Below are 26261 nucleotides of genomic sequence, written 5' to 3' on the forward strand. Positions count from 1 at the left end.
CCTTCTCCCATCTTCAAAGAGTGGCTGGAAGTGGGGAGGTGGAAAAAGGTCCTCCTTTCCTTCCATTAGTGGCAGTTTTAATCTGAAATCTTAGGCACAGTGTTGCACCCAGAGCTCAGAAACTGCTTGCATTAATGAAATTCCCTGTCTCAAAACATTAAAAGATAATTAATTAAAATATGCAATGAAACAATCCCATTAAACAGTACAGCAGTTGAACTCCCAACCAGAGTCTCCTGGTTTAAGGGAATGGCTGTGTAAATAGGTGCATCTTCTAAAGTACAATGCCAGTACAGATCAGGGCCTTTGTATTTCATCAGGTTCTATAAGAACTATATTTCACTTGGTTCTATAAAATTGGTTCTATAAAACCAGTGCCAACAGTAAAAAAAGCTTTCTTCCCCACCATCGCAAGCTGATAATCATTAGGCCACGGTAAAACTAATTGGGTTCCATTTGCTGATCTTAGTGTCCTTACCAGGCAAGGTGAGCAATTCAGCATTGTGCTAAGGTGATCATTTGGCTTGCCAGACAGAATAATCCCTGTCCTCCCACTGTGTGCTGTTCTGGGGGTTCTCCTAAAGCTCCCAGAGCCAATTTTGAGGGGAGTGGGAGTGGAGTGAAGCCCTATATATAGTGCTGGGGGAAACGCTTAAGCTGTGCTTCTGCTGATGGGATACATTAGTTGAATCTGACCCATGACATCTAAATTAGATTGATGCCTACAAAGTTGTGACTGTACTAGGAGACACAGCCTTTGAAGATGGAAAAATGCTATAAATAGCCTGTTGATGCAAATGCACAACAGAAATAAGGGTTGTGTACAGACATGCTCAATTATAAGAAGGTACAAGATTTATATAATAAGCATCTTGTATAAGTAGTACAATGGTACCTCATGTTACGTACCACCTCCCCCCCTTGCGAATGCTTCAAGTTACACACTCCACTAACCCGGAAGTAGGTCTCCTTGTCGCAGACTTTGCCCCGGGATGCGAGCGGAAGTTATGCTCTGGCGGCGCGCACGCAGCGGGAGGCACCATTAGCAAAAGCGCACCTTATATTATGAGTGGTTTCCAGTTATGAATGGACCTCTGGAACCAATTAAGTTCGTAACTGGAGGTACCACTGTATAAGGAAATAGTTAAACAACATGGAACAGCTGGTGCCATCATAGCCATATCAAATCGTTTTTGAAACAGATGCATCTTGCTGTGTAGCATTTGTTTTGCACCGATGTGTCACTAATTCCAGACCAGCAGTGGAGGTTAACTTGTCTATATAAGTGATAAGATGTCAGATTTTTTCTTCCAAACAAACAGTGGTTTGTTCACTCATTAGCAATCAGCAGACCATTTGTCAAATTATTTAGTGCCATATCTTCTGTTGTCAGGGAGACCACAGGTATGTTGCTATTATCAAGTTTTGTGATTTATGCAGTAAGTATTTTGAATGCACTTAATCTTTCCAGCTGTTCAGTTACTTTTAAAAAATTGTCTGGATCAGTCATGTGTCTGTCATGAAGATAGACAAAGGAGGGCATGCATACAGTTTTGTTGCCATCCTTTTTAGCTTGAATAGGCATTTTACATCCATTAGACAATTTCTGTTGTAGCAGAAATAATTAAAAGCCCTGTGGCACCTTGAAGACTAGCAAATTTATTACAGCATAAGCTTTCATAGAGTACAGTCTATTTCTTCAGATTCTTGAAGTGTTAACCTGAAGTTTGCAGGCATGTGGATACATGGTTGGTGGACAGAAATTGTTGTTGTTGTTAATTTATTTATACTCTGCCTTTTTCCTTAGCAGAGACTCAAGGCAGCTTACAGATAAAAAACAATAAAGAAAAACAATCAAACATTGACAGAGTTACAACTACATATATCTATCTCTATAGCTATCTGTTTCTATCTTTCCAGACATATAATATACAAATAATTAAAATAAAAACAGCACAGGGCTAGCCCTTTCATTACAAAGCAGTCAGTTCCAAAAAAACCTGTTGGAACAGTAATGTCTTCACCTGCTGGCGGAAGGACAAGAAGACCAGTCTAACTTCCCTAGAGAGGGAGTGCCAGATTCTGGGAGGAGCCAGTGAGAAGGCCTAAATGTATGCCAAATAATTGCTGTGATCATTTAACTAAGCAATGTTGATGATAACACCTACTATTACAGTTGGGGTGCCTCGTTATATGGACCTTAGGGCACCAATCATCCCAAGTTACTTGCAGAAAACTACTGACTTTCAGAGGAGATGAGCTATAAGCTACATATAGGAGAAAGATAAATTGTGCAGAGTAGATGGTGTAAAACTGCTGTCTGACGATGTATGTGAATGGCACAATGTTTGACTGGAGTTTTTCTTAGTCTTGATAATTTTCTGATGTTGACATGTTTTGGGCCACCTCATTTTTAACTGTCTATAGACCACCTTTAGTCATTATTTCTACCTGATCTGGAATTTGCACATTACTTTTCATACTGTTGACTCTTCTATTTAGTGTCATTTCATGCACAAAGCTTCCTCTCTATGGTTGCAGTGTACAGATCTGGTGCTGAATTATGGCAAAATAAGAAGCGTGGCTTTTCCTTTTAATTACAGGCCCTTTATCTGCAATGATTAAAAAGGTTATGGATGCATCATAGTAAATGAAATAACACATTACTTTGCCAAATTATCATTATTTATTAACATGATACAGCTTCAGTGACATGACTCTGGAAGGGTTAGATCATTCTTCCGCTATCTTGCACCTGTTTTAAAAAGTATGACTTCAGGAATTACAGTCTCTCACAGGTGTGACAATGAGTGGGAATGAATGGGCTACCAGTTAGAGGACATTTCTTTTAAATGGGAAGCCTCATGGCAGTCCCTGCATGATTTTGTACCTTGGAAGATCAGGGCTCTAGATCATGTAGGGAGTCTTCATGAGTACAGCAGGCTCCCCACTTCAAAAGTTTGCTCTGCAGCTTGCACAGGGTGACAGAACTGGAGCTTGGTCTTCCCTCTCTGCCATATGATGCTACTCAAGTGAGGGATTTTAATGCCTACAGAGCTCTTACGGCTCCTATTTACAGTCATAACGTGGTAGGAGTTAATACAATTTGGGCATCCAAACAACAAGTGATAGGAAATAAGTTGAATAGCGAATATGTTACAAGCCTGAAATAGCTTCTTTAAATTGGATAAGAACTCATTACTTCCAAGGTACAAGTAATGTAATGTTTAAAATCAGCATGTAATTTCATTGAGCTCTGTTTCTCACAAGGCAAGGAAAATGGAGGTGCTAGCAATGAAACTTATTTGCTGCTAAGCCATTGGGCTAGGGGTAATTTTCAAATAAATAATGCATTTTCTACAGATTTCTTGGCTATGTATATAAGTCACTATTAATTTAACGAGGACAGTGACTGCAGTTTTCACTTTAGCCTAAGTATAGCTAGTGTTCTGGGAGTGTCAGTTTTGAACTGTGTATGCCCTTCCCTTCTGGAAGGAATTTCTCTCTCCTCCTGGTGCTGATCTCTCAGTCCCAATGATCCCTCTTGGAATATGAAGGATTAAGGAAAAGATACTGCTTGGAATATTGCTGGTGCTTGGAAAGATGAGACGAAAGGCTCTTGCACTTCACACACCACCACCTGACCATGTAATATGATAGTACAACACAGCCACGAGAGCTGAATCCCATATGAGATACAGCATTATGGAGTGAAATATTCAATCTCTAAAAAGCAGAGGAACACAAAAAACAGGCAAAATTCACAGACAGTACCAGCTTCCCCCACGTACATTAAAAACTGCTAGAGCATAATGGAGAATTTTGTAAAACTGCCATAGTAGCTCATAAAGAAAAGTTGTTGCAGTGGATTGATGTCTAGAGTGTATATCTGGTAACTAATTTGTGCTGAATACTTGAGCTATTTTTGCATATTAATAGAACCTGGCCAAACTGCAATATGTTGGTATTCTGGGAGAAAAAGAAAAACGCGGATCCTTAAACCAGTCATAGTATTCTGACCCTTATCCTTATTTTAATTGATTTCGACAGGATTTGTTTTTAATTAAATGTGTCTGTGATCAAATCCTGAGGGTACCATGTTTAAAAAGCCTATATGGGGGTGTCTTATAAATGGAAAAATATGGTATATGGATCCTTTGTATTGCATGAAAAAGTACTGAAGGTGACAATTCCGTTGATTCTGCTTAAATTTTTGATTTCAGCTCGTTCGATTGGACAACTTTTTTGCATATTGGAATGTGAAGTCTGAAATGTTTTATCAGGGTGGTTTTAAAGAATCTTTGGTGAGTGAAAAAAGTATGATATTAATGCCATAAATTGTTTCAAGAGAAGGTTTGCTCAGTAGGGATTGCATTTTGTTGAATGTGTTGGATTTGAAGTCTTTGGACTCAAAATGTATTGGTCTTTCTACTGTATTAACATTGCAGTCCTGTCCTAATTTACTTGGGAATAAGCCCTTCTGAACTTCGTAGAAATTACTTCTAAATACTTGTGATTTTATTTATTTAAGGCATTTACGTACTGTCGTTCATAACCAAGGTAGTATCAAATCATTCTTAAATATCTCTCACCTTCAAATGATGTAGGATGACCAAATGCAAAATAGGAAAAAGTCCCAGTGCCTTTAATTATTAGAGAGGGTGGGATTTTGACAGGTGTACATTGTGTAGGGTTGGGAGAGGTTGGACTGGCTGAAATTCTTTCTTCCTCACAGTTTTTTAAGAAAGTATATCCCTCTATGCCTCTGAATGTCATGGGAATCTCATACTTGTAGCAAAATGCTGCTAAATATAAGGTTTGTTACAGAGTCAAGTCTGACCAGTTCCTGTATCTTTCTAGATCATCTTTCTGGAAATGGGATATATATATATATATATATATATATATATATATATATATATATATATGAGAGAGAATGAGAGACTTTAATTAGACAATCAGACCTTGTATCTTGAAAATAGTTTTTTTTTTAGCTGCTGAGCAGGAAAGTACAGCTTGATTTGAAGCAATCTGCTCTTGGATGTTAATATTCCATTTTTACACTTTATTTCTATTTCCCCTTTCCTCTACAAAAGAGTAACTTAAAAAGTGGAGTTGCGGGCACTAACATGATTCCAGAAGGCTACAGCTTTGGTAAGTTCTTCATAGTATCTGTAATTCCACATATGGTTTCTATGATTGTGTAGTTCTCTAGCTCTGGCCCTTCTGATCATGTGTTTGTTTGTTTGTTTGTTTGTTTATTTATTTATTGAATTTATATACTGCCCTATACCCAGAGGTCTCAGGGCGGTTCACAGAACAAAATCAAAATATAAAATCATAATATATATAATCAAAATAAAAACAACAACCCAATAACACCCACCAAAAGAAAAATTTTAAAGGGCATCAGATGTCAATCAAATCAACCAAAGGCCTGGTTAAAAAGGAACATTTTTGCCTGGTCCCTAAAGGTGTATAATGAAGGCGCCAGGTAAACTTTCCTAGGGAGAGCATTCCACAGATGGGGAGCCATTGCAAGGAAGGCCCGTTCTCATGTTGTCACCCTCCAGACTTCTCGAGGAGGAGGCGGCACATGAAGAAGGGCCTCAGAAGATGATTTCAGGGTCTGGGCAGGTTCATATGGAAAGAGGCAGTCCTTGAGGTATTGCACTCCTGAGCCGTCTAAGGCTTTACAGGTCAAAACCAGCACTTTGAATTGGGCTCAGAAACTAATTGGTAGCCAATGCAGTCAGCCCAGGATCGGTGTAATATGCTCAAACCATCTTGCTCCTGTGAGCAACCTAACTGTTGAATCCTGCACTAGCTGAAGTTTCCGAACCGTCTTCAGAGGCAGCCCTACGTGTAACGCATTGTAGTAATCTAACCTTGAGGTTACTAGAGCATAGACAACAGTGGTTAGGCTTTCCCTGTCCAGATAGGGGCATAGCTGGGTTACCAGCCGAAGCTGATGAAAGGCACTCTGGGCCACTGAGGCCACCTGAGCCTTGAGCGACAGCCAAGTATCTAGGAGTACTCCCAAGCTACAAACCTACTCCTTCAGATGAAGTGTAACCCCATCAAGAGCAGGCGAACTCCCACCCATCTGGTCTTGGGAACCACCCAGTAACAGTGCCTCAGTCTTATCTGGATTGAGCTTCAGTTTGCTGGCTCTCATCAAGGGAAGGCACTGGTCCAGCGCTTCCATTGCCTCACCTGCAGATGTAATATCAGTCATACCTCGTGTTGCGTTTGCTTCAGGTTGAACGTTTTCAGGTTGTGTCCCGCGGTGACCCGGAAGTACCAGAAAGGGTTACTTCTGGGTTTCGCCTGGCTTGCGCATGCGTAAACACTCAAAATGACGTCATGCGCAGAAGTGGCGACGCGCAGACGTGGGTTGCGTTCCCCTCAGGTTGCGAACGGGGCTCCGGAACGGATCTCGTTCGCAACCAGAGGTACCACTGTAGAGCCGAGTGTCATCAGCATACTGCTGGCAATGTACTCCAAACCTCTGGATAATCACACTGAGTGGTTTCATGTAGACATTAAACAACATGGGGGAAAGGATTGAGCCCTGCTGAACCCCACATTGAAGGTTCCACAGGGCTGAAAAGCATTCCCCAAGTAACACCCTCTGGGAACGACCATCCAAGTAGGACTGGAACCACCGCAAAGTGGTATCACCCAGCCCTAGTTCGGAGAGTTGCTCCAGAAGGATACCAAGGTAAATGGTATCAAAAGCCACTGAGAGGTCGAGAAGAATTAACAGGGACATGTTTCTGTGCCAAAACTGGGCCTAAAGCCTGGTTGAAATGGATACAGAACATCATTTGCTCCAGAACCTTGCTCAGGACAGGGAGGTTAGCAACTGGCCGGTAGTTAGTTAGGTTTTCTGAATCCAGGGAAGGTTTCTTAAGGAGTGGTTTTACCACCGCCTCCTTCAAACAGTCAGGAACCACCCCCTCTCGTAAAGAGGCATTGATCACCTCCCTGGCCCAGCCAGCTGTTCCCTCCCTGCTGGTTTTTATCAAGAAGGGCAAAGGTCTAGAGTGCAACTGGTCGCCCTGACTGATCCCAGCACCTTGTCCACATCCTTGAGCCTTACCAACTGAAACTCATTCAACACAACAGAACTAGACTGTGCTCTGGGCACCCCATGGGATTCATCTGCTATAACAGCGGAGTCAAGGTCTTGGTGGATGCAAGTGATTTTTATCCTCAAAATGCTTTGCAAACAAGCCACAGCGAGCTACCATTGGTTCTATCACCTCCTTTGGGCCAGCCTGTAAAAGGCCCTGTACAACCTGGAAAAGCTCTGCCAGATGACATAATGAGGATGCAATGGAGGCAGCAAAGTTTTTGCTGCCTTCATTGCCACTAGGTAGGCTCGATAATGAGCCCTTATCAGTGCTCGGTTACATTCATTCAGATCTTTCCTCCACTTGTGTTCAAGCTGTCTCCCAGCTTGTTTGCTTGCCCTAAGCTCTGGAGTGTACCAAGGGCCCAATTAGGTTCCACAAAGTGGGAGAGGATCCTCAGGTGCAATCGTGTCAATAGTCCGAGTCATTTGGGTGTCCCAGAGGTCGGCCAGGGCTTTGACAGGGGCGCCAGTCATATCAGTTGGAATGCCCCCCCCCCCGATGTTTGGAATCCCACTGGATCCATCAATCTCCGAGGGTGGACCTTCCTAATAGATTCCTTGCCTCATTGGAGGGGAAAAGGTGCTGACATCCTAAATCTCAACAGGAAGTGATCTGACCATGACAAGGGACTGATGTCAATGTCCCCCAGCTTCAAAGCACCCTCTTTCTGCCCAAGAAAACAAGGTCCAGAGTGTGGTCTGCCATGTGCATTGGGCTGGTGACATGTTGGGACAGCCCCATGGTTGTCATGGTAGTCATGAAGTCCTGAGCTGCCCCAGAGCCGGCTGCTTTGGCGTGGATGTTGAAGTCTCGCAGAACCAGAAGTCTCTCAGCTAGGAGAATATCTGTAATAACAGCAGGTCAAGGACTGTTATGTTGGAATCTTTCTCCACTATGAGCTTCCTGTTCTTACATCCTCCTCCTCAATAATAACAATAACAGTAATAACAAAAATGGTAATTTCTTTAAGTAGATAGTGAAGTATATAGCCCAGGTGTGGTCAGAAGGTAAATCAGGGGTTATTCTTAGTTCCTGGGTAATTTGCAGTAGTTCAGCAAAAAATTCAGACTCCCATCAATGTGCTGCACTTCTTCAAGGGAGCTCTCTGGCCAACATAAGCTTGCCTATTTTATCCTTATTAAAGTTTAAACCAATAAGTTTGACTGAAAGTTAGGAAAGCTAGTGACTGTCTCAAGGCCATCTTGTGTTTTGTTGATGAGATCTGTTGAACCACCACATTCCATCTACTATACCACACTGACAGCTGAGGAGGTTGCCTCAGGGATGCTGGCTCATTCATAGGTTCCCTCATTTCACAACAGAACCTTTGTTCTGTGCATAGTTCTACTCATATAGACTACATTAGCAAGCACACTGCTTGTGATTGGGGAAGTGTTCACGAAGACAAGCGTTACTACCTGGTGAGTAGCAGGGAATCCTGTTTTCTTTGCTCACAATAGTCAAAAAAGAGAAGATCTACTCATAAATGATAAAATAGTTTACAGGATCCACTTCCCTTTTGACTGCCTTGTTCTAAAAAAATTCTGTTTTTTGTTGTAGTATTCCGTCCAATATCAGCTAAAGCCAAGCTCCGTATGAATCCACGATCTGATGTTGACTTTTCTGCACCAAAACTAGATCTAGATGTGAATCTTCAGGATATAGCCATAGAACTTAATAAACCACAGGTAACTTTCCAGAAATGATTTTAATTGAAATAAACTTCATTTTTCTCATGGACCCGGAAGCACATTATAACTTGACATTCCTAACACATTCCCTGTTGCGGATGAACTTTCTAAAATAATAACAATAATATAATGATAACACACACACACCAGCTACAGCTGATCTTTATATGTAGATGGTGTCCCCCTGCTTGCATTGCTTCCCACCCCCTCTCACTGCCCCAGTTTCCCTCCCCAGAACTGTAGTGTGTGTTCTTCCTCACTTCCAAACCACAAAAGAGTTGGAATGTCTCCCCTCTGTCTCTCCCATCCATAGCTTCCCTTCAAAAGAATCTCTTTCTCCCCCCCCCCTCCCTATTTCCATCATCTGCTACAAAATGTCTTCCTAGGGGCCAGAGAAGGTGCAAGGAGAGGCCCTCCGCTCCAGGTCATGGAAACACCTCCCTCTCCTATACTCCTCCTTGGGTGACCCAGTCAGATTCAGGTGGATTTCTGCAAGGGCTGAATTCCAAATTCAGGCTCATTCCATGTGTCTCTTGCACCTGCTAGTGGCTTAGACAGTACAAATTATATAGAGAAAGAATTATCAAATTTGTGTTCCTCATGTTGTACACTGCCCTGGAATCTTTTGATATGAAAAATGAAAAAAAATGAATTGAATAAAGAAATAATTTTAATGTAACTGAATTGTGAGGCCATCAGATTTCATTAATTTCTGTGTACATAATACCATATTATACAGTGAGAGCAATAATAAACTGAATGCATAAATCACATGCAGTGGTACCTCGGGTTAAGTACTTAATTTGTTCTGGAGGTCTGTACTTAACCTGAAACTGTTCTTAACCTGAAGCACCACTTTAGCTAATGGGGCCGCCGTGCCGCCGGAGCACAATTTCTGTTCTCATCCTGAAGCAAAGTTCTTAACCTGAAGCACTATTTCTGGGTTGGCAGAGTGTGTAACCCGAAGCGTATGTAACCTGAAGCATATGTAACCCGAGGGAGCACTGTATATCAAAAGAGACTGAATCAGCTCAGTATCCAAAAACCTGGCTGCATTGATAAATTATTCAATACACTAAACAGTAACAGAGAAAACAATGAAATAAACTATGTAATCTTATGGTCCACGAGAGGCTATCTCAGGGACTGTAGGAAGCATTGGACCATCCTTTCCAAGGGCAGAGAGTGTGTTCCAGCCTCAGAGAGGGAGATCCAGTGTTGAATGCCCCTTCTCCAGTACTACAGAATCTACTGCGGATCTCACCCTTATTATTTTGGTAAAACTGAAAAGGCTGTGTGCTAGGGATAGATCCAGCAACTTCTCAGTCCTCCGACATGCCCGCCCCACAAGCAATGGCAAAAACTACCCCCGTCCAGTTCTCAGTGACAAGGAAAATATTTTTTTTTAAAGGAAATGAAAGGAAGGAGGAGTGCAAGAACATTTGTCTGCCCTCATGTCTGCCCTGCTGGCAAGGAGCACAGCAGGGCATTGAATGAAGTGTATCAGCTGCCTTAGGTCTTTCCTCCCTGTGCCTAAAATAGTACAGTGGTACCTCGGGTTAAGAACTTAATACGTTCTGGAGGTCCGTTCTTAACCTGAAACTGTTCTTAACCCGAGGTACCATTTTAGCTAATGGGGCCTCCCGCTGCCGCTGCGCGATTTCTGTTCTCATCCTGAAGCAAAGTTCTTAACATGAGATAATATTTCTGGGTTAGCGGAGTCTGTAACCTGAAGCGTCTGTAGCCAGAGGTACCACTGTGCTTAAAATATACTGTAATAAAGTTTAGATGCAACTTGTTTCCACCTGCTGGGTATCAGAGCAATATGCAGGAAAGATAACAAGTGTGTTCTATACATTGCAGACCTGCTCACAGGGACCCCCACCCCCAGAGTAAGGCCTGAGCCAAGAAGGGGGACAAACAGCAAAGTCTGGGATTTAAGAATTGGCCACAACTTTATTGATTCCAGATGTAGGCTGGATTTGGCCTAGGCATTGGGTGTATATCGCTCACATCCCCTCAAATGACAGGGTCAAGCCACGGGTCTACACGTATGACCCTCCCAAGCCGCTGAAGGAAGCTCTATGGCCCATCTGCTGCACACCTTGGCTTTTGGGATAGGATGAAGCTGTTGAGGAAGTTTCTTCTTTTGCCTGGCTTCTTATCAGAAAGAAGTTTCAGCATGCCCTTCAGCTCATTGGTCAAAGACTATATGGTGCTAGTATCAGTCGGACATCTTGTTATTCATTGGGAGCAAGAGCCTTATCAACAATTGTCTGGGTCAAATGGGGAAATTTCTATGTTATGTTAATGTTATGTTGAAAATCAATAATAATTTCTATTTAAAACAAATAATGGTTTGGCTCAATTCCTTCTGGCAAGATTCTTAGGTCAGGGTCTGACATTAAAGGTTTTGCTTCTCTGTCTTTGCTTCTACAGCAGTCGTCCTCTTGGACAATTTGCAGTGCAGGATTAACTGCTCATTTTGGGATAAACACTTTATTATGAGCATTTGGGATAAACACTTGATTATGATTCCTTCACTGAGCGAGCGAGAAAAATGAAATTTTCTGCAAATTTCCATTTACTCAGTAAAAAGAACAAAATTCTGTTTCACCCAGTTTCACCCAGTAGTTAATCTATAATTAGTTAACCTGTGTCTCTAGAGCAGAACATGCTTTCACTCGTATTTGTCATGTTTAGTGTGATTTTCTTTTTTGGCAAGATGATGGTTAATGCAGAATCCTACTTGTATACCTGCATTTCTCCATTAAATACATTATTGGCAGTTTAAAAAAGAAAGTTCTGCTAACAAATAGCTTGTACTAAAAATAATGTTTTTAAGGTTCTGTTATAATTCTTTTGTAAGAAAACTCCTAAGTGTAACATTTTTTCCTGCAGTATTTCAGTATTATGGAGCTTCTTGAATCAATTGATCTGATGACTCGAAATTTACCATACAGGAAATACAGGCCAGATGTTCCTGTTCACAACAATGCCAAGAAATGGTAACGTATTCATTTTTTTAAATAACTTGCTTCTAAAAATTACCTGTGAGGTTTTTTTTAATCAAAACAACATTGTTCTTTCTGAGAGAAAAATCAGGCATGAATTCATTTTCAAATATATTTTCCAGGAGGGTTTTAGCTCATCTCTAGTACGTATTAATTCATATGTCTTTAAGCTGTGTATTGAAATGTGCACAACATAATTACAACATATTTCAGACTGTTAAACAAGATAAGTTCTGTCCAGTGTCATACTTGGAGTAAAGTCTTTAAAATCAGTGGACTTAAGTTAGTCATGAATAACTCAAGTTCATTTCTAATAGGTCTGTTCTGAGCATGGAGATGAGCATATTACTTACCGGTAATCTGGTACAACCCTATGATTGGAGATGAGCATATGTCCCTCATTTCTGTTCTACTGCTTTTCTTTTGGAGGCTTAAAAAAAAAGTTAATGCTGCCTGTCTTCAGAAGGCCTCTCTTCTTTGGAAGAAACAAAAGTATCACCTAGAGCTACTTTTTTTTACTATGGCTTTTCTGAATTTGTAACTGGTTGGCGGACCAAACTCAAAGAGTAGTCATTAATGGTTCCACATAAACCTGAAATAAAGTGACAAGTGGCGTGCCTTAGGGTTCTGTCTTGGGCCCGTTGAGGGGATGTTCATCAAATTTGCAGATGGCAACAAGCTGGGAGTGGTAGCTAATACTGCAGAAGACATGATTGGGGTTCAAAATGACCTTAACAGATTGGAGAACTGGGGCCAAACTAACAAAATGAATTTCAGTAGGGACAAATGTAAGGTTCTGCATTTAGGCAGGAAGAACCAGTTGAACAGATATAAGATGGGGGACACCTGGCTTGCCAATAGTACATGTGAAAAGGATCTAGGGGTCTCCACAAGCTTAACATGAGGCAGCAAAAAAGCTAATGCTGGTGGTTCGAATCCCTTCGATGGGGTGAGCTCCCGTTGCTCAGTCCCTGCTCCTGCCAACCTAGCAGTTCGAAAACACGTCAGAGTGCAAGTAGATAAATAGGTACTGCTCCGGCGGGAAGGTAAACTGCGTTTCCGTGCGCTGGTCTGGTTTGCCAGAAGTGGCTTAGTCATGCTGGCCACATGACCTGGAAGCTGTACGCCGGCTCCCTTGGCCAATAAAGCGAGATTAGCGCCGCAACCCCAGAGTCGTCCGCGACTGGACCTAATGGTCAGGGGTCCCTTTACCTTTATTCTGACTTATGTCCAATTCTGGGCACTGCAATTTAAGAAGGATATTGACAAGCTGGAATGTGTGCTGCAGGGGGCAACCAAGATGATCAGGGGTTTGGAAAGCAAGCCTTAGAAGGAATTGTTGAAGGAGCAGGGTGTGTTTAGCCTGGAAATGGGGAGACCGAGTGGAGATATGATAGCCATCTTCAAATATCTGAAGGGCTGTCACATGGAAGATAGAGCAGACTTGTTTTCTCTTGCTTGGAGGGTAGGGTTTGAGCCAGTGGCTTCAAGAAGGTAGATTCTGACTCAGTATCAGGAAGAACTTTCTGAGACCAAGAGCTGATTTGAGGCGGTTGCTGATTACCCAAATGGGTTGGATATTATCCCTCGTCACGTGATGGAGGCAGGAGAGCAAAGAACTCTGGGAGGCAGGTGCAGTCCCCTCAGTTTTTCTCTCTCCTGCCTGATGGATCACATCTTTTCACCTGGCTCTCACTGATCTTCCTTTTCAGTTAACTTTTTCAAATTTAAGCTGTTCCTTACTGTTGTTATTTCTGGTGTTTTCCAATTTTTCTTATTTCCCTTTAATTTCCTGCTGAGTTTGGTCTCTAACTTCCCTTTTTCTCTCTCTGTTGAAGTAAAAAAAAAAAAAAATTCTCCTGTGTCTTGCCACTTCACTCTTACTTTTTCCTTGACTTTCCCTTCTTTCCTTTCATTCAGCCTCTACGAGAAAATGTGTCATATTCCTGTCAGTTTGCATTTCTTAGTGCAGAAAGTATTGATCTCATGTGTAAAGATCTTTCCTATTCTTTTCTATTCTGATCAATACAAGAAACTACTAGAAGCTTCTATGTGTGAGAGAAGCATAGGCAGAAGGGTTAACGATTGTTTGGGTTATAGCTTCTGGGAAGCTGCTTTGAACTAGTTCTCTTATCTCTATTCTGCAGAGTCATGCTGACTAGAAATATAGGCCAAAAGGAGCCTGGGTCTTACTTTTCTCTTTCTCTCTCTTCCTTCTGGCGTGGTGTTTCTTAAGTGCTAAGGTTTAGTCTTATTATGAATTAAGTTCATAAATGCTGCAATTGGATTTTATATGGACTGAGCCAATCCTGATTGTATTGGATTTGATAACCATTACACTCATTTGCCTTCAGTGCAAGTAAAGCTCTGCTGAATGAAGTACTAAAGGTCTTACCTTTTGAAGCGTAGATTTGAGAGAGGTTGCTGATGACACAAATGGTACCCATCTCTACTGTGGTCTGCAGTAATATGGGAAGGAGGGGATTTACTATATATTTTTGTTTAGACTGCACATGTTAAGCCGGGAGTGGGGGAGGTAGGTATATGTACACATTTCCCTTTCTGGCTAAGATCAATGTCTAATTCTCCTTGGCAAATCTGAAAAAACTGAGGGGACTGCACCTGCCTCCCAAAGGTCTTTGCTCTCCTGTATCTGCCGCATGATGAGGGGTAATACCCAACCCATTTGTATCATCAGCAACTTCTCAAATCTACACTTCAGGGAGCAGATTCCCTCAGGAGCTTGTGGACCTGAGACCTTTCACTGGAGGTTTCTATAAGTATAAGCAGAGGTTAGATGGCCATCTGTCATGTACAATCTAGCTGAGATTCCTGCATTGCATGGGGTCTCTTCCAGCTCTACTATTCCATGATTTTATGAAATGTTACACATTCCAAAAATGGAAAGCTGGACAAATCTGGATTATGCTGAAATCTTGGAGCTGTTGTGGTAAAAAGTTCCAAAAATTTGGTAGGGAAGAATTCCATAAGCATCCCATAAGAACATATTAAACTTTTGTGTGCTTTGGAGGAAAATCAATAACTGGGTTCTTTTGCACCAACTTAAGACTCATAATAAGATGTGCTTTAAAAGGAAAAATCCTTTTTCATATTGTGCTTTCCCAACATGTTTTCTTTCCCCCCATTAGGTGGAAGTACATTATATTTGGCATTCTTGAAGTAAATGTCCAACCGAAGTTACAGATGTGGTCTTGGGAACATATTCGTTACCATAGGAATAAAGTGAAGAGCTATAGAGATCTGTACAAAACAAAAATAACATCAAAGAAGCCTGTTGAGGAATGTTTGAACATGCTGGAAGTTAGTACTTTGAAATTACTGTTAATTTGGAGATTAACTTTTATAATAAACACTAAAAATTCTGTCTGCTTTTCCTGATAGTTTTCTAAATGCTGGTGTTGCATATTTACTTACATATTATGGTACACCATTTTAGTTTGTGGGGCATCATATCCAGTGGAAAGGGTGTTCATCCTGTCGCAAGACACTAGACAGGAGCAAAGACTTGTGGGAAGCAGGCTGGACTCCCTCAGTTTTTCCTCCTGTCTAGACGCAGACAGTACATTCCTCCCAGCTCTCCCGACTCAGCTAAGTTTTTTACAAGTTTTCTTTAGATTTACCTTAACATCGTTTTAGTTTTACAGTTCTTTGTGTGTTGTGCCCCCCCCCAAAACCCCTTTCCGTTTCTCTTTCCATTTGGTTGTTCCGCTTATATGCCCCCTTTCTTTTATTCCTTAGTTGTTTACTTACATTGATAAATTTTCCAGAACTGGTGCTCTTGCTGCAGCACCAACGGCCGTTCCCGCCTTCAGGCGCAGCGGCCCACTGCCAGCGCACTCTTTTTCTTTCCCTCAGCAGCCTCTGCGGCCACTGCCATTTTTCTGGGGTCACAGCTGTATTTCTGTCTTTCGTTTTGGTGTGTGTGCGCTACTTGTGTGACGGGTGGTGTGGCGTTTGCGTTCTCCTGCCCTGATTTAAAAACAACTTGGCCACCTCCTCCCGGATTGCTGTTTTTACACCGGCAACGGAGTGAGTGTCCCTGTTACGTCCCTGCCTGCCTGCTTCTCTTAGCCTTTGATCTTGAAGCCTGGCAGCGATGGAGTGCCTGCCCCTCGTCCTCATCCTCCTGGTCGGCGGCTGTGACAAGGAGAGAGTGCGTAGCTTCTGTCCCCCCCCCCCCCCACTCCTGCTCCATGGTGTGGCAAACCAAGTTTGGCGTGAGGCTTTTGCCTGCCTTTTCTCCTGGTCCACAGAGTGGCAAAGGGAGACCTTTGGGCTGAATATATCTATTCCTCCTCCCGGTCCATGGTGTGGCAAATGGAGTTGAGTGTTTATTTGGTGAAAATCAGAGGCCTTTTGTGTGTGTGTGTGTGTGTGTGCGTGTGCGCGCTCCTCTTTGCTGTTCTAATGGCACATGGAGAACACTTGTGGCTGAAGCAGCCCACCTCCAAAAAAAGCAAAGCAAAAACAGCGTGGTGTCCTCTAATCTGGGGGATTTGCCAAGACTGCTCCCCCAGACCTTCCAAAGAAGCGTCTTTCTTCCATAATTTTACCTCAGCCCCAGGCTTGCAATACAAAGCAAGCCTCAGCTCCTAAAAGTGCTTCCACTCTGTCAATTGCTAAGACTATACTGCCACCTGCTGGCGAGGGACAGATTGATGCTTTATCAGATTCTGAGCCAGAATTCTTAGGTTTTTCGGCAGAACAGGGACAAGAGTGTCATGTTCCCTCGCCAGCCACTTAAGGTGCCCCACTCCACCCCCCCCCCACTTCTCAAACCTTTCCAGCCTCATTGATTGAGCAGTTAAAGAAAGCCCTAATTGCTTCACTGTCCTCTAAATTGCATTTAACTTACTTCCAAAGAAGCAGCCTAATTTTTTATTTTTTTAAGCAACTCATTCTGCCACCCGGGGGGGGGGGGCAATTGGAGTTGGATCTTAGGGTCTTTTCCCCTAACACCTTCATCTCTATGGGAAAAAAGGCTGAGGATGAGTTTTCTTTTCCTTCCTCTGCACCCTCTTTGCTAGAAGCAGAAGTTGATGATGATTAGAGTGATGGTTCTGTTCAGGACGAATCCTTTTCTATAAGACTGTTCCAAGAGGCTAGTGCCCTCATCCTGAAACGTAAGATAATGCACACATTGGAATTATCAACTCAGTCTGATAAAATGTCAGCCTCAAAACCATAGAGTGAGGTGTCTGTACTAATAGCAGCACCTCAGCTAACTTTATGTTGGTGCCATCAGTATTGAAGGTGGTAAGTCTGAGCTTGACACGCCTATGTATTCTAGAAAGAATAATGCCCTGGCTGACAAGTTATATGATATGGATCCTGAATTCATGGCATATATTAAGATCCCTGCCACAGACTGACTGGTGTTAAATCTTTCATCTCATCATCTGATCCCTCGGGAGGGAGATGCCCAACTCCAGGACATGACTGACAGGAGGCTGGAGTTCGCTCCATCTAAATTCATGAAGCAGCTGCCCTTTCCTTAAGAGCTTCCTGGGTTGCTTCATCATGTGACCAAGCATGCATTGTGTGGCTTGAGGACTTATTGCAATCAACACCAAAGTCTGAGTAAGCTACTAAAGGCTCAGGCCTTTATGGCTGATGCCTCTATGTATTCCGTTCAATTTTCAGCTAGAGCGGTGGTGTCCCAGGTAGCAGCTAGATGCACTTTGTGGCTAGAGCTGGAATGCGGATGCAGCATCTAAAGTGAACCTTTCTACCGTTCCCTTTTCCAGCGGTCATCTTTTTGGGAATTGAAAGATGTCCTTATTGAATCAAAGGAAAAATGGAAAGTTTTGCTAACCCAGAGAGTTTACAAGTGACCAGCCAGTTTCTCACCAAATGCTTCTCAATCTCAGTCCTTTCTCCTCTTTTGAACCCAAATAGACAAAGAGACTTTAGATTCTGATCCCACCCCTTTTGTTAACATTTTCAAGGTAGGCAAGGGTTCCAGCGGTTCCAGGCTTCCTCAAATGCAGACAACCAAACAATGAACTAGTGATGTCTCTTGTGGATGGCTCATCTTTCTAGCTTTCTTCCCGCCTGCAAAAGTCTGTCTCCGACTGCTGGGTTAAGGAAATTGTTTCAGAAGGTTACCTAATAGACTTCATTTTGGTTCCTCCCGATCATTTCATCCCTTCTCCACTACCAAAAAACAAACTTTGTCTTCAAGCTGTTTGGTCTTCGATTCACTGTCTTTCCATGGGAGCTATAGTTCCAGTTCCTTCACACCAGCGTCTTTGTAGTCTCTACTCCATATTCTTCATTGTGCTCAAAAATAGGACAGAAGAAATGGCACCTCAGTCTCCTAGTGAAAGCGCCAACCTTTCAAGAAGCGCTCAAAATACCATCCTTCTCAGCACCTTCTTGGATACAGTGAAGGGGGAAGTGTCTCTCCAGAGGGGACAGTCGGGATCAAAGCAGCAGCATCTCTTTTGATGTCATTGAAAGTAATGTTCATCAAATTTATTATGAGGCAGCCTGCCATATTTCCAGAATTCTTCTGCGCTCTTATTTCATTTATTTATATTCCATTCTGACCCCTGAAGCCCTAATCTCCCTTCACTTTCCCCAAAGCATTTTTCTATTTTCATAGCCCCTATTTTGCCTACTCCTAATTTCAAGGCACCATTTATATTTAGTCATTAAGTCTGAATTGTACTAGTACAGAAATGAAAAAGAAAGAAAGAAAGAAAGAAAGAAAGAAAGAAAGAAAGAAAGAAAGAAAGACTCCACTGGGCTCTGATTCTTTACTTTTCTCTATAGCATTCTGTAATTTGATTTCTGGTCTCCTGCGATAGGACCTACCTAAAGCCACCCAGCCTCTTTCCTATATCCCCTGTGTCATTCCCTTCAGTACTCCTGAAAATTCTATTTTACTATGATGCCTTTTCAGCAAAGAGTTGGGTAGTAATTTAAATACTAATAAATTTATTATGGCATAAGCTTGTGTGGACTAGAGTCTATTTCTTCAGATGCAAGAAGTGTTACTTTGGCAGGTTGATGGAGTAGAGGGAGGAATTGTAAACAGTGAGATTAGAGGGAAATGAAATGAAAATTACAGTATGTAATTGCTACATTAAAGTTTAAATATATGTAGCTATTCACACAGTAGTGTTCATGATAATACAAATAGCATTTAACCTTGATAAATTGTAACGCAGCTGTTTCACAACTTTCTCTCACAACTTCCTCTAACTCTGACCAGGGTGGTGGGGGGAGAGATCTACCATAACACTTCTCTTTTCATAAATAATTATGGAGGAGCCATTTTGCCATTGCTCTGTGTATGACATTTTATGTTACTTTCAACCCCCTTTATAGGAACTAGAGAAGACCTTGGACATATTCAACATCACTCTGGCAAGACAACAGGCAGAATTTGAGGTAACTGCTCTAAAATGAATTTGATTTTATGAGTTAGTTGTTTAACAACTTTGAGGTTAAAAAGCTTCTATTTGCTTCTAGCTTGGAGAAATGCATAGAAGTCTTCAACAACAGCAAGCTCAAATTAAACTTCCATGGAACAGTTTCTGTATATACATTTCAAATAAGCTTGAGCTGGAGAGGCAGGGCCTCTCTGTGAACCAGCTGAGCAGAGGTGCAGGGAAGTTCATTGCACTTTGCAATCTGTCCTGTCTCTCCTTCTTTCTCAAGAGGAAGAAAGCACTTTTTCATGCCTTTAAAGCCTCCTTTGCTGCATTCTGCCTGTTTGTGAGCTGAGCTACCCAGCTCAGAAAGCAGGATACTGCCTTGAGCAGGGGTCGGCAAGGCTTACTGGGCATGGGCCAGATCACTGCCATGGAGATTCCCTGTGGGCTGGACTGGCGCAGTGTGATGCCGGAAATTGCTTCTGTGCAAGTCTGTGGCACCGGAAATTGCGTCTGCGCATGTCCAAATGCCGAGAATCGTGTGTGCACAGAAACGATTTCCGGTGCTGCAGACATGCGCAGATGCGATTTCAGGAGTCACGGAAGAGAGTCCCTGTGCCGGTTTAGCGCAGTGCATGGGGACTTGCTGAGTGGGCAGCTTGGTTCGGGGGTGGCTCATGGGCCAGTTAAGCGACCCTCATGGGCTGCTTCTGGCCCATGGGCCTTAGGTTGCTGACCTCTGGCTTTGAGCCTTCCCTTCCCTCTTCCAGACAGAAGCTGTTGCTTGAAATTAAGGGGTGGAGGAGGAAATTGCTATTACTTTAAAGCCCCCTTTGCTCCATTCTGCGTGTTTGTGAGCTAGTGCAGTGTTTCCCAACTGAAGGCCATATGGTTATTCCAAGGGGGCCACAGGTGAAAAACGTGTAAATGGGCCATAGCACAAGGCTAGGGGGCCACAGAGGGAAGTGAGAAGTGAAGAAAGGAAAAAATCATTTTTAAAAATCCTGATTGGCTGACTATCTGCTTAGCCAATCACAAGCAGGTAAGGGGGCAGCCCACCAGGGCCTAGTGCTCCTTTTTGTCACGTACATTTTCTTGGAGTAGTCCCAGTTTGTTTCCTGGGGAGGAGAGGGCGATTGCTGAGGATCCCGCTTTGATCCAGAACCCCAATGTCCAGTAAGTGTGGGGGTGGGGTGGCAGTGGGTAGGGCTTGGAGAGCCAGAGCTGCTTGTTGCCAGTGCTGGACCTGGTGGCAGCCTGGGTCTGACTCTGCAAGGCACAGGGTGCAATCCACCCCAGCACCTAGCAGAGTGGGGGCGCCTGCTGCTGCTGACTCCTTAACTTCCGCTTTAAAGCAGCTAATTTAAAAACTAGGATTGCCTCTGAAATGGGAGAGAGCTCTGTTAAGGCTTGAGGCAAAACATTGGATGGGGAAGGGGAAGGAGCTTCTGACGGGACACTGCAATCCTCACCATGTCTACTCAGAAGTAAATCCCTCTCACTTCAGTGGGTCTCCCTGCCAAGTAAGTCAGAGTCAATCTAGGATTGTTGGTTTGAGGAGAAGTTAGGATGTAGAGTAAGCAAAGCAAGGAGGTAGTAAAGAAAGAAAAAAGGGGGAAACCCTCTGAAGTAGCCCTTGTGTGTGTGTGTTGGCTCTTGTGGATTCACAACAAGGGAAATTGCCATCTTGAGCGAAGGTGGAAGAAGCAAGGGACCAGACACCTAGTGAAAGGCGCATACTAGGAATCTGAAGTCACAGTACAAGCCTAGCCATGTTTACTAGGAAGCAAGCTTTTTTAAGCAGGAACTTGGGGGAACTGAGTTCCCTTACCTTTTTAAAATTAATGGGGGGGGGGGGAGGACTGGAACAGATATATACACCCAATGCCCAAGCCAAAAATCCATCTACATCTCTAATCAATAAAGTTGTGGCCATTTCTAACCCAGATAGTTGTCTGATTGAGTTTATTAATCATTTCTTACATTTAGCTACTTCCTGGGGGTGGGGGGTGGCACAACAACTGCACCCGTGATCTGTCTATTTATTTATTTTGTGATGAGTTCTACTCCCCCCCCCCCCAGAAAAAAACCACTGGCTCTATTGAATAAAGATAATTGAATGTTAAACTTTAAATAAGATTGTGTTGTTTTGCATAATAGGCGACTAAGGCTGGATTAAAGATTTTCAAAGCAGGGGCTAAACAAGATGATGAAGACTCTGGTGGCTGGTTTAGTTGGATGTGGGGTTGGACTGGAGGAAAAGGCAAAGAATCCACACAAGAACCCAAAGGTATGTATATGTCTATTTTGATTTAGGAATATTGTGAATGTTCCCAAATTGCACAGGTTGGGAATAATATGCTGTCAACAGGCCGGAGGCCTGCTGAAACTGACAAGTCTTCAAATGGTGTATAGATGCCATCAAAGAGTCTGGACTTCACATCTTGCAATATTGCTATGGGGAATACCCTGATTTTTAAAAAAACAGCTAGATGCCAAACCCTGTAGAGAATTCCTTTTGTAGACTGGAGATCCAGGGACCATCCAATTGCACTGCAACTATTAAGAACGTAATGAGTTCTTTATGTTAAGAGATTTAACTCTTAATTGAAGTTTTTTTTTTTTAAATCTTGGAATTTCTATTTCCTAAGATAATACAAGACCTTCAACTTCTGTATCAGTACCAGCCTTCCTATAAGTCCTCAACATTGAACATAAATCATAACCATATTTAGCAGGTGACTGGAAAAGCTGAAATTGTTGGATTTCTACCTATTTAATTTATTGTATGTAACCCGAGGTACCACTGTATTATCAAACAGTGCAACTAATTTAAGTACTTGGAGCTTAAATGTGGAAGCCACTTACGACATCTGCCTTTTTATTGGAAGCTATAGAGGTCGTTGTCTGATAGAATCGGTGATAAATGTTTTTGTTGCTAAACATTGTGACTATATTCTGTACAGGGCAATCACAATTTACACTGACTTACGCAATCACAGCTTTATGTAGACCACCAAAAAATAAATAGAAAGGGGTGGGAGATCCTTGGCTACTAACCTTAAATGTTCTTGAGATCTTGCAAGGAATATCTCAAGTTCTCTTGAGATCATGCAAGGAAAACCATGGAAACAGCTTGCTTACTGAGCTCTGGGGCAGCTGTATGAGGTCTCTGGGAGGCTCCTGCAGCGTCTCGCAGGATCTCAGACAGCCTCAGTCTCATGAGATTCTAGACAGTGGGGACAGTTCCTGGGGTTGTTCTGACTTTGCACAATTTTGCCTTTCCTCCAGGAATGTAACCCTTGCGTAAATTGCAGTTACATGTATTGCCCTTTATACAATTTTTTAAGGAATAAAGTCCTCCATTAATTTCAGAATTTTGTAGAAGGTCAATCTGATTGTTTTAAAAGGTGATTTTAAAATTTAAATAGTTTAGGAAACATTACAATTTTAAATTTTGATTATTTGCAGTTTTCTTTTGGGCAGTAGGACACCTTGAAGTGGGATAGTATTCCTTCTATTGCTTGAAGGCAATAAATCAGCACTCCAAAGGAACCTCTCTATTATCTGTTCCTTCTGAAAATTCATATACTTTAACTTTTTTGTGATTTATCTTGTAATGACGATTCACTACAAATAATATAAGTCTGACTGACAGACACATTGGGTTGCAGCCAAAGGTTCTCTTCCTCTGATGGAAGGAGGCTCTTCCATTCACAGAAAAGTACATTTGGATTCATCCATTATTCTGTACCCTTGATAATGCAAGGTTTTGAATTGGTGGCTGAATGAACTTGCTCTGAGATCAAATGCCAAGTCTTCAGTCTTATGACATTGCCTCTATGGAAAGGCAAAGTAGCATAAGTGAAAACGGTGTGTTTACAACTTTTACTAAATTATAATAATAAAAAACCAATGTATTGATGTAGTGTGTCAGGTATGCCATGATGCATTATGAGAATTGAGGTGTTTTTTATACTGAATGCATTAACTGCATGATGTCTATGACAATAGTGTGTCATACCAAACATAAACAAACTGAAAAAGACACTATGAATCAAAAATTGAGACACTATATGTACTTTTCCTTGTTTATTTGTTTGTTTTGTGACATAAGAACGTCTTTAATAACAACTAATAATAATAATAATAATAATTGTTTTAAATGGTAGGCATTGAACAGCTTATGACCCCACAAGAAAAGGATAAATTATATGCAGCAATTGGTTACAGTGAAACAGCTGTTGATCCAACATTGCCCAAAACGGTAGGTATTATTCGGTTTGTATAGTATAGCATTTGACTTTATCTAAAGTCATGGTATCTTACAGAAGAAGAACAATGATTTTCAAGTTTTCAAATTCACATGATCAGTATGCAAGAAAAATGTAGTGCTGGCTACCTCACAGAGGTAGCAATATATGCACTCTATTTGCATACAAAAGTGCTCTAAACATTCTATATATAGCTGTAAATAGACTGGAGAACAATCACTCTGTGTTTTATACATTTATACATTTTTTTGGCAATGTCAGTGATTTTTAAGGTGTTAACCTGGTGATTACTGTTTTTCTCCAAATGCAACTGAAGAGGGAGAAAATGTCTGGTGAATTCTTTATTTCTGATGTAGCACTGTCTCATCATGTAATAAGGGGGGGGGGGGCGGGAATGAAGTTTTGACCTGTGTACGTCACTGCAACACTGCTTTAACTTTAGTAGAAATTCACTTGAGTCATGTCATGTCCTAAACATTAGGAAGAACTTCCTGACAGTAAGAGCTGTTTGACAGTGGAATTTGCTGCCAAGGAGTGTGGTGGAGTCTCCTTCTTTGGAGGTCTTTAAGCAGAGGCTTGACAACCATATGTCAGGAGTGCTCTGATGGTGTTTTCTGCTTGGCAGGGGGTTGGACTCTATGGCCCTTGTGGTCTATTCCAACTCTATGATTCTATGTCATATAAAATTTGGAATGCCATGTTTTAAAAAAGGCTTTTGCACGCCTTAAATTCTGAATACAATTTGAATATTTTTATTCCTCAAAGTCTTTCATGTTAGATGTATGCTAGTCTAAGAGTATTACATACATGTCATATATCTAACTCTTCCTGTGCAATGAATTTTTGAATTGTGAGCTGATTTTTTAAAATCCAGTTCAGCATTTTCACATTAAAATACATTTGAAAAAATAGAGTTGCAACTGGACCTCATAATGAGTTTATTTTGGTTTCCCTGCCTATCCTTTTATCTTTTGTGTGTGTGTTTGAAAGGAAGGCTGCATTTCCCCCTTTACTTTCTGTTTGTTCAAAAGCTTGTATAATTGATTTTATCAGTCAGGAATCAATATGAAACATCTTATATGTTGACCACATATATATATCTTGCAGGGTCAGACTATTGTCCAATTTTAGGCTTGTCAGAATTTTTTGTGAGCAAAATCCTAAAAACAGGGTGTGATTTCAGGGTATGTGGCAAAGTAGGGGAATTTGAGGGAAAGCAAGCAAGCAAATGTTTGTCGAAATAGCAGCTCTTCTTCTGTGCCCCTTTAACTCTAGAAGCCCTGCTTCTCTAGCAAAAGGGGCAACCAGAACTCTGCCACTTCCATATTTCTTCCGCCCAGAAAGTTCCTTTATAACTGTTTAAAAAAGAAAAGAATGAAGATAAGTTTTCATTCACCTCCCCTGAACCCCCCCTCCCAAAAAGGCCACTGCAATTAGGAATAGCAGTTAGGGAACCTATTTTGGTTCAAGCCTACTGTCATGGGACTCTGAATTTCATATTATAAAACTGTATTCATGTTTGTATTTTATTAATATATTTTGCTAGTCATTATATATTTTTGTCAATTTGTACAGTATGAAGCCATCAAACTTTATGTAAAACTATTAAGCATGACTGTATCAATAAGGGAAAACAATCAGAAACCTGAGCTGCTGAAACTTGCACTAATTGATCTGCGTACAGCAGTAACTCAACGACCTGGTGCTGAAGCAATAAGGTAGGCATTTGTTGCATTCATATTTATTCCTTGAAACAAAATTAGTTGATACTTCTGACTTGAAAACAGAATTTTAAAATTTTCCAGTTTCATAATAAGCTATAAAGTGCATGGCACTTGGAAAATGTTACTAATTTACGGCGGTTGCTGATTATCCAAATGGGTTGGGTTACTACCCTCTTTACGTGACGGAAGCCAGGAGAGCAACAAACTCTGGGAGGTGGGCACAGTCTCCTCAGTTTTTTCTCTCCTGCCTGATGGAGCAGAACATTTTCTCCAGGCTCTCTCTGTTCTTCACAGCTAAGTTTCTTTACTTTCAACTTCTCTTTCTGGTTCCCTCTTATTCTCCTTAACTGTTTTGTGATTATGTGTGATTACCTATTTGTATCCTTACATCTATCAAGTATGGGAAAGAAAGTTACAAGCTTCACCCGTGCGAGGTGGATTTGGGCTTGTATTTCTCTAGCGTACGAGTCACTTAAGTTACCACAGCCAGCACATACATTGGCTCATTCTATTAGGTCAGCAGCAGCCTTGGCTACTTTTGCCGCTAATATTCCATTACTATTACTTCCATTTGTAAAGCAGCTACTTGGTCTTCACCAAGTACATTCACCAGGCATTACAGAGTGGACCTGCTCGCTTTGGCTGATGCTGCTTTCGGCCACACGGTCCTTCATCAAGTGGTTTAGATACTATAACTTCAGTTGGGGAAAGCTGTGGCATGTCCCGACACATTCGGATCTTCAGCAACCACTGTAAATAGGACCACTGGTTTAGTAGGTTGCTGATGATTCGAAAGGGGCCCATCCCTATAGTGATCTGCAGTTCCTTGCTTCTTTCCTTTTCTGTTGCATTGTTAGTGTTAACTCTTTCCATTATTTTATTTGAGCTGAGCCAGTAGTGAGGTAGGCAGATATGTACAGATTCCTTTCCAGATATGTACAATATCTGCTGCTGCTGGGCGAATCTGAAAAAACTGAGGGGATTGTGCCTGTCTCCCAGAGTTCTTTGCTCTC

At 41.8% G+C, this 26261-nt stretch overlaps 1 protein-coding gene and 1 pseudogene across 3 annotated transcripts in view; one reads left to right on the plus strand and one right to left on the minus strand.

The window, feature by feature from the left end:
- VPS13A (vacuolar protein sorting 13 homolog A) overlaps positions 1–26261 on the plus strand; it is a 136961-nt gene that overhangs the window by 21828 nt on the left and 88872 nt on the right. For all 3 annotated transcript variants that reach the window (XM_077935994.1, XM_077935995.1, XM_077935996.1), the window contains exons 9-17: positions 4224–4304; positions 5097–5154; positions 8703–8830; positions 11735–11841; positions 14997–15168; positions 19204–19266; positions 21411–21540; positions 23423–23517; positions 25100–25242. In XM_077935994.1, coding sequence (XP_077792120.1) covers positions 4224–4304; positions 5097–5154; positions 8703–8830; positions 11735–11841; positions 14997–15168; positions 19204–19266; positions 21411–21540; positions 23423–23517; positions 25100–25242 — 977 coding nt within the window. The remainder of the gene's footprint in view (positions 1–4223; positions 4305–5096; positions 5155–8702; positions 8831–11734; positions 11842–14996; positions 15169–19203; positions 19267–21410; positions 21541–23422; positions 23518–25099; positions 25243–26261) is intronic.
- On the minus strand, positions 5920–8494 carry LOC144329162 (uncharacterized; annotated as a pseudogene).

This window comes from Podarcis muralis, chromosome 11 (genome assembly GCF_964188315.1).
Source record: "Podarcis muralis chromosome 11, rPodMur119.hap1.1, whole genome shotgun sequence".
In the NCBI taxonomy this organism is placed as follows: domain Eukaryota; kingdom Metazoa; phylum Chordata; class Lepidosauria; order Squamata; family Lacertidae; genus Podarcis; species Podarcis muralis.